This window comes from Opisthocomus hoazin, chromosome 2 (assembly GCF_030867145.1).
Source record: "Opisthocomus hoazin isolate bOpiHoa1 chromosome 2, bOpiHoa1.hap1, whole genome shotgun sequence".
Classification (NCBI taxonomy): domain Eukaryota; kingdom Metazoa; phylum Chordata; class Aves; order Opisthocomiformes; family Opisthocomidae; genus Opisthocomus; species Opisthocomus hoazin.
The window spans coordinates 42,525,798-42,534,289 of NC_134415.1; the positions used below are offsets into that span (position 1 = coordinate 42,525,798).

The window sequence follows — 8,492 nt, forward strand, 5'->3', positions numbered from 1 at the left end:
TAAAAAAAATACTGTCCCCAGGAGGGTACTTTGGGGCACCCTAGTTTAATGCTGTTGCTTCCAACTCCCTCTTCTGCAGCTTACAATGGACTGTGGTTGTAACTAAATATTAAATGCAGCACCATCAGCAAGTAAAGTCACTTATCCTACTGAGCACCAATGCACTAAAATGTACAAACATGGGAAGGGAGAGGAGAGGAGGGACGAGACAAACGCATGCACACAGGAAGAGTCTTTGTGAAGTCATGTATTGCTCTTTTAATACCCGGACTTCTTGTAAAGCAACAATGACCAAAGTTCATCGGAAAACCTGGGGCTGGGTGCCCACGCACAGCTGCAGTGCTCTAACACCAGAGTATCAACCCACTGCTGCCAGATGAGAAGCACCAAGAGAATTACTGATCCTCGCTGGCCTGTAAGACACAGCAGTATAGGGCAGAACATACTATAAGGAAGACTTTTAAGTCAGAATCATCTGGCACTCCACTTTCCTGACTAGTCTGGTAATAGCCATCACAGCTGCAAAGACAAATCAAACTGGCAAATACATTCCAGTAGTTCAGCATACTTACACTGAAACCTTCAGTAACCTGTCTGTGGTGAGCTGGGGACCACCTCTACCCAGGCACCTACAGTCCCGTTCCCCAAAGCAAGCTCTGATCAGGACAGCAGCAGGTCCCTTGGTTACACTGCACCGCCGGCGGCGAAGACATGAGTGGGCAGATCAGGTCAGAGAGGTGCAACACGAGCTCTTGCTTCCCTAACCGTACTGCTACTTAAACATGACCTGCAGGTTCTGCTTGTGACCTTCAATCTGCCAGAAAAGCCCTAATTTCCTGAAGCAAGTATCTAAGTTTATTGTTATGCCAATTTATCGTAAGTACCACAAAGAAGCAGTACTACTTGGACAACCAGGACATAAAACAATATTTCTAAAAATATTTACTTCAATAGTTTACATTCCACAAGTATTTCAGACCCACTCAGGGGAGAAGTTCACTGGTCCTTTAATCAACAGGACAGACAGACAGACCAGTATTCACACATTCCTTGTATTCCCCCCCCGCCCCCCATCTGTTAATGCCTTATGCACACATTTTCGTGTCAAATCATGAAGTGTACGAGCACCTCCAGACAGGTTTTCAGCTTCACTGAGCTCTGAGGAGATGCAAACGAAAACACAAGGTACAGATCACCGTAACATTCAAGACAGAATAGTAACAACGACAGCTGGTACTGGTAACTCTTCACTCTAATGGGCGCCCTGTAGGAATGAAGCCCTGTGACAGGCACGCGCCAGCAGAACAGCCATTGACTGGCACTACACTCAATTTACAAGTGCCTGCAACAGCCTGCCTCCTGCTTTTCACTGTCAGGGCACACGACCTGCTTCGGCTACCCAAAGATTAACAGAAACAGCAGGGTTATCACAAAATATTTCTTAGTTAGAAATGCACAGTTTATTTCAACGCGCCAATAAAAAAAGCCCAACGTTTCCAGATCACAGAACATTAACACAACAAAAGAGTTTTGCCTTAGTCTACTAATAAGACTTGTAAAAGATCCAGATTCATGCCAATGGTTAGTCAATAGAAACAGCCTTCTAGGACTAAGCCCTTACATTTATAAAGACACCACAAAATCCCTTATAATAATGTAAACAAAATAAATTTTCTTCTTAAACTTTTTAAATTTGAATCCATTCTTTCAGCACTTGCACTCCTTCAAGGGCTTCCCGATGGTGAGTGACTGAAAGGGAAAGAAGAAGATTAAGAGCAACTCCTACAGCAAAACCAACAGAAACTGCGCGCCACCCCAGATTTCCTCTGCTCAGGAGCACCCCCCCGCCCCGCCCCTGTTCTCATTTACAGTTCATGAATAATGCAAAAAGTGTTGTTTTGACAGCTTTATAAGTACCAGCTGCTTTAAGGGCAGGCAAAATAAGAGACATCAGCTGTGACAGCTAGGTGAGACATCAAGCCTGCTCAGAAAGCACCGTGGAGGCTGCACTCCAGCTGTGCAGAGGAATTCTCCCTCTGCCATAACCTACACAGGTCCAGTGTAGGGCCAGCCGTGAGGCACTGTCTCAACTTCTCTGGCTACAGAGGAAAACTTGCTTCTTACTTCACAGCGCACGGCAAAACTTGGCACCTGTGCAACTGAGCAAGAGCCAGCTCTCAGGAGCCACCAGGAGGAATTTAATCCTACCACGCATTCATGGTTTGCTCCATACTTTACATTACTCACTCCTTCCCCAGATTCTTAATTCCTCAGGAACTTCAGGATAGCTGATTCTCATTTATCTACACTTTCTGTTGTTCTTTAAAATTTCATTAAAGTAGGTTACCTTAGTTATTAGCACGTTCTGACTGACAAGTAAAAAAACTTTGAGCTTTTAACCCTCGCACAAGTTAACTTCTATAGCAACCACTCCAGTCACTAGTTCTATGTAACTGTATGGCACGCTCCAGTTTTAAGGTATTCCTACCTTCTCTTTGGAGATGGTGATCTGGACTTTGAGCGACTGTACAAAAAAATAAAGCAATCAATGGGGTAGACTTGTATATCCTCAGTAATTACATCTGACCATTTAAAAACAGTAAGAACAGTTTGATGTTAAAACACATTGAAATACACCACCCTTAGTGCTGCTGATAGCACGTATACCCAATTACTTTAAGCAAGAAGCTGAAGTTGAGAAGGAAAACTGCTGAAAGCTGGAACCCTCAGGAAGAAGAGCAACACACAGCTTCAAAGCAGCTATAAAATGATCACAGTAATCCTGCAAAGCAGGAGCAGTGAATCAAGTAGAGGAGAGTCAGGAAGACAGTTGAGAACAAAGGTAGGCAAACATATGCCCCAAATGTTGTCAAAAATATTTTTTGTCACAGTCATGGGTCAAAACAAAAACCTGTATCCACAATCCTTCTGGAAGAATTGCTTACTGTCCCACAAAAATCAGCTATATAAAAAAAGTATGAAAAATATTTTTAATTCAGCTATTAACAAAAAAAAACCCAAACACAAACAAAAGAACAACCAAGTAACAAAAAAAACCCACACTCTTCCACATGCAACTGAAATACTGGTCCAAACAGAGATTCTGATTCATGACACCACCAAAAAGCAAAACCAAAAACCAGAAACCAAAACTGAGTGCTACTTGTATTTATACGCTCACCTTTTAGCAGGTAAGCCAGATTTAGATCTACCATGCGACCCAGACCTACAACAGGAGAAAAATAAAGCTCAGCAAAGCAGCCAGTGGCATGCACACACAGTGAAAGTCAGCTAAACCAGCAACAGGAAATTGGTATTACATAGCGCCATAAACCAGAGCAGAAGGGTCTGGTGCTGCAGGCTTTTCTTGTGACATTTCAGGAGAATCCTTTAGCTCTTATTCCAGAGATCCCACTTCTCAGACGGACAAGAGTATAAGCGCAAGAAGCTGCCCAGCAAAGCTTTAGCTACCACTTCCACAAAATAGCAGACCTTGTACCAGGCTCCCAGACTTCCTCCCTACCTGCAAGCACCCCTTCCATAAAGGCAAGAATAGTTTCATGTGTCATCTTAGAAAATCTTTTAACAGCACATAAAGAGCCCACAGGTAAGCATGTGTGGTAAAGAGCCGACGCATTCTTCAGATCAAGTTTCCAGTGCCATTTTTATTCAAGTATAGTACAGCTTTTCCATCAGTGATCCTAATGAAAACAGCACTTCAGTCTTCTCTTCGATACCTGGCTACTAATGTGTAAGCTACTCCGAGTTCATCTTGGGAATTAATATCTACTCAAACAGTGAGACTTTCCTCCCACATATATCATGTTACTTTACCAGCTCAAGTATTTGTTGTTAACCAGAATATTTGTCCTCCTAGAGGGTCAGAATTCAGGCACGTGGTATTACTGAACATCAGAAAGCCCAGTGTTCAAGATAGTCAGTTGTTTAATAGACTTAGCCAAAAAGGAAGAAACTTCTACTCTGTTCCTGCTCAGAACTGTATTTAAAGGATAATCAAGATTCACCTCTACCTGGCCTATTAACTTACAGAAATACTACGTGGACGCCGTTGGCGTAAGTTAAACAGACAGTTACTTGCCACTGCTTTGAAACCTTCCTGGTTACTATGGGAGCCATTCTCCATCACAGTTCCTAACACTATAACCAGTAATTTTGTTATTGTATCACAGTTACACATGATGGAGTTGCTCACAACTACCTAGAACTTGTATTTTGTAGCTTAACCATGACTTCCTTTGATAAGAAATAAAGTAAGGCAGCACACAAGAGCATCATCTTACTACCAAGAACTGCTGGCAAATTCTCCTTCTAAGAGGCACAGCAACAAAGCAGCACCGCAGAAGAACAGCTCTAGAAGCAGCACTGGTTACGTACTAGTGTTTTGCGGTATCAGCAGAAGAGCAGCACAGGTTACTACAGAAAAAGTTTTCACAATGCTTCCATAGCTCCAGTCCTGAACTACCACTTCTCACTACTACAACTGCAGACCTATGCAAAGGCAGCGTTTCTCAGAAATTTCAGTATGGCTATCAAGTCTTTCACGCAGGAACATGGCTATCCCAGAACTAGAAGCCACCAAGCAACATCAGCAATTCCAGAGCAATTCCAATTCAGACTCTTCCACAGTAGCAGCATGTAATTTGAGCCTGGCTAGTCATCTGCTGCACTACATGTCTGTGGAAGTCAGGACAGGCCTAGTAATAACAGTAATCATCAACCACTTAAAGGCTCAATGTGCAAGTCCTAAACTGGCAGGCAGACCCCTAAAAAAAACATTTATCTTCCCCTGTTCTAACGCAAAACAAAAGACAACTTCTTCCAACTTATCAGCTCTCATGTCCCATCACATTTTTATCCTGCACTTTCACCCTTCTTCCAACTACAACTTATCACAAAGGACAGAGGAAAATAATGCAGGAGCATTTACTCTATATCCATTTTCTTCAACTTCCATTTCAGCACAGAAAACATCCAGATCCACAAAGCCAGGGCTACATGTCAGACAAATCCTTCAAAACGCTACCTGTGGCACTAGTACTCCTGGTCCTGCTCCCTCGGCCCTCCTAATCTCTGAAGTCAAGCGTCCTAGCTTGACTTTAAGTGTCTTAGCACTACAGCAGTTTCCCGAGCATCTGGGATTTATGTAACACACCAAGAAAAACCTAAGCAGCATTTCATCCAGGACACAAAGTCAAACATTGTCTACGTGCACAGGCATTAACAAGTTTTCAAAACTTCTCTCCACAGACCTTAAATCATAACCACGCTTTGTTTATAGCTACATATATATAGACTATGTGTAGTAGCCACAGACCAAAACACACTCATGTTTATTACAAGAAATCGACCACTACTTTAGTGCCTGAAAAGACACAAATTATTAAGTGCAAATATTGCTATGCTGCACAACCTTCTAACCCCTTCCAGCCAAATTCCCATAGGGAAAGAAAAAACCAAGCAACAACAAAACCCACAAACAAAACAAAATACACCGAAACTATTATTGGTTTGAATTAAAACAAGTATCTTACCTGCTTCGAGGCCATACAACAGATCGGGACCTTGACCGTGATCTGGACCTAGATCTAGGAAAAAAGCAGTGAATGTTCAACTACGACTACATTGATTCATACAGCTGAGATAGTATTCCTTGACTTTTATGATACTGACCTCAGAGAATTTTGTTAGAGGTATTGGTTTTGCGGAAATAAATTTTATTATTAGAAAGCTGTAGTACACTTGGCCAGTACTACCATCCATACAAGAAATACTGCTACCCTAGCTGACTAAGCATAATTATTCCCTGTATCCTTGAAGCTGAAGTGGGAAACCTTAATGATAGCTCAAGGCTGTAACTTTGGTACAGCATAAAAAAAAACTCCTCAGAAACAGCAGTTCCAAAGTTACACACTTAAGTTTTTAACTTCAAAGAAAGCGTTCAGATTAGCTCTCAGGGGTGTAACACCATGAAGGTTCCTGCAAACACACAGACTGCAAAATACAAACTTGATGTTAACACCAACAGCTATGTTCCCTTTCACAATCTTGTGGGCTTAAAAGAAAACACGTACCTTGATCTCCTTAAAGAACCAGACCGAGATCTGCGGGGTGAAAATGATCTATACCTACGAGGAGAGATTGACCTGGACCTGCGGTAGGAAGCTGACCTAGATCTACAAAACAAAGGGAAAAAAACAACCAAAATTACTGCAAGGTACTTTTGACAAGGACTACAGAAATGGGTGGAACAGAGGGAGGAGTAAGAAAAAGAATGAGAACATAACAGCCAGAACCCTACCTCCTACCACGACTGCGACTGCGTGACCGAGAATACCTTCTTCCTCGGGACCTGGAACGGGATCTAGACCGGGACCTGGTTTTAGGTTAGAGAAAACAGGTATCAGGAAACAGCTGCAGGAATCAGTGCACATGAGGCCCTGCTGAAGTCAAAACTGATTTCAGACAACTAAAAAATAATAATAGTAATAAAAAAAACCAAACAAGAAACAAAACAAAATAAAAAACCCAAACAAAACAAAACAACAAAAACACACCACTAGCATCTGTCAGCTGGAAAAATTCTCTGGGCCTACTTGTCTTGAGCATTTTACTACCTAAAAATGTTAAAAGCTGAATTACATTGCAGAATTACATTAGCATAGAAAACACTGTAATGCGTATTTAAAATAAACCTTGCAAGTTTGCAGGTCGACCCTCTTTGGCCCAAGGTCTAGCAGATCTAGACGGTCTAGAAGTATCTATAGCCGATCGCTGCATCTAGGTGTTCTCTTCAATCTAACGACGATCAAACTGACAGCCCAATGAGCCAGGGTGAGGCTTGATTGACGCAAGAAGATTTTTCTAGGTGGGAATGTGGTCAATCTGGTGTTCCTCTTTCTAAACCGGAGGGGGGCCCCAATTGAAAGCCAAATTTACTGTTACGGCGATCACCGTCTCAAATTTTCTGCCCTCAAAGAATAAGGTGAAGCTACGTGTAGATGGCTCGAGGGGATCTGGCCTCTTATGCTGATCACCTCAAGGTCTAGGAGGATCTTAATGTCGGATTTGCAAGGCGCCTCAGCATGAAATCTTAAGGCTCGTGACATTCTGAATCAAGGCGACTGACTCAAACGAAGAAACCTGAAAGGTTTTGACCAGGTTGATTATTAAGATATTAACATTTTATATGTATTAGCAAAAAAAAAAAAAAGTGATATACACCTGTTGACTTACAACATTAAGAGTTAAATCTGATGTAACATTCTGTTCTTTGCTAGCAAGAACTACACAACAGCAAACTGGTGAAGCAACCCAGCCACTGCAGCCCCACACGTACCTGCTCCTCCTCCGGCGACTATAGCGGTGACAATCATAAGCATAGTGGCCTTTCTCACCACACTCATAGCATCTGTCATTAGGGTCAAAGGGGCGCCGTGCCGGAGGCCTGTCGTAACGGGAGCGACGCGGCATCCCTGTGGACACCTCCACTCTAACCCTGGAGCCGCATATTATCCTGCAAGACATATTAATCACAGGGATACATTTCTCCCCCGTGCTCGTTACACACAGAACAGGTATCAATGATTTATGTGGGCTGAGGAGGTCAGAACCGCCGCCAGAGCAGTCAAGGAGCTTTTAGGCATGCACATACTTCCCATCGAGGCCGAGCACAGCATCCTCAGCGTCCCTCGGGTCTTCGAACTCCACGAAGGCAAACCCCGGCGGGTTCCTCGCGATCCACACGGTTCTCAGGGGCCCGTAGTAGCTGAAGGCTCTCTCCAGCTCGCCTTTGCCCGCGCCCGTGCCCAAGTTCCCCACGTACACCTTGGTCTCTGCCGGGAGGGACGCCATGTCAGGGCCGCCGCGCGGACCCGGCACGCAGGCGCGGCGCTGGACACGAGGCCGCGCGCGCGGCGCGACCGCCGCCGCCCGCAGGCGCCGCCATCTTTGACATCGCCTCCATTTTGGATCGCTCCCGCCGGTGCCGCGCTTTCCTTTCCCCCTCCCCGGTCAGGGCCCACTCCTCGCCGCGGTCTCAGCGGCCCCACGGCGGCGGCCTGCCCCCAGCGCCTGCCTCCTCGGACCCATCTTCTCTCACAGCCGGCCCCGAAGCAAGGGCCACCTTCTCCCATCCTCAGCGCGGCGCGAACGCCGCCGCCAGCCCCCACCCGCCCCACGCTGCCCCCGACTCCCTGTCCCCCCTACCGTAACGCCCGTAGCGCGACATCTTCCCGGCGACCAGCCGAGCCCCGCGCACGTCCCTGATGCAGAGGAAGCCGCGGCTGCGACTGCGCGCCGCGCCCCAACGGCCGCACGGGGGGCGGGGTTCTGGTCGCGTGGCAACGCGGGGCGGGGCAGTCCCGCTCCTCGGGCGCGGCAGGTGTCGCGAGAACGGCGGCGGGCCGGCCGCGCCTGCGCATTGCGGCGCGGGGCCAAGCTGAGGGGGCTCGGCGTGCCCTGACGAGGAGGCG

The 8,492-nt window shown here is 45.7% G+C and overlaps 1 protein-coding gene across 2 annotated transcripts; it reads right to left on the minus strand.

Moving 5' to 3' along the window:
• Nucleotides 1-232: 232 nt before the first annotated feature.
• On the minus strand, nt 233-8,345 carry LOC104339519 (serine/arginine-rich splicing factor 7). Of its 2 annotated transcripts, XM_075413402.1 has the most exons (9): nt 8,227-8,345; nt 7,673-7,853; nt 7,358-7,534; nt 6,320-6,394; nt 6,093-6,194; nt 5,553-5,606; nt 3,182-3,226; nt 2,489-2,524; nt 233-1,749 (listed from the first exon to the last, which is right to left on the minus strand). In XM_075413402.1, the coding sequence occupies exons 1-9, from the start codon at nt 8,246-8,248 to the stop codon at nt 1,725-1,727; spliced, it is 717 nt and encodes a 238-aa protein (XP_075269517.1). In that variant the 5' UTR covers nt 8,249-8,345; the 3' UTR covers nt 233-1,724. The 2 variants fall into 2 exon arrangements, with proteins under 2 accessions (XP_075269517.1, XP_075269519.1); XM_075413404.1 differs by lacking the exon at nt 3,182-3,226.
• Between the last annotated feature and the right edge of the window lie 147 nt (nt 8,346-8,492).

Coding starts and splice junctions, on each gene's coding strand:
- LOC104339519 (XM_075413402.1), bottom strand. CDS start 8,248: ATGTCGCGCTACGGGCGTTACG. Junction 6,195..6,319: donor AGTCGCAGTCGTGGTAGGAG/GTAGGGTTCTGG, acceptor TTTGTTTTGTAG/ATCTAGGTCAGCTTCCTACC. Junction 2,525..3,181: donor TCTGGCTTACCTGCTAAAAG/GTGAGCGTATAA, acceptor TTTTTTGTACAG/TCGCTCAAAGTCCAGATCAC.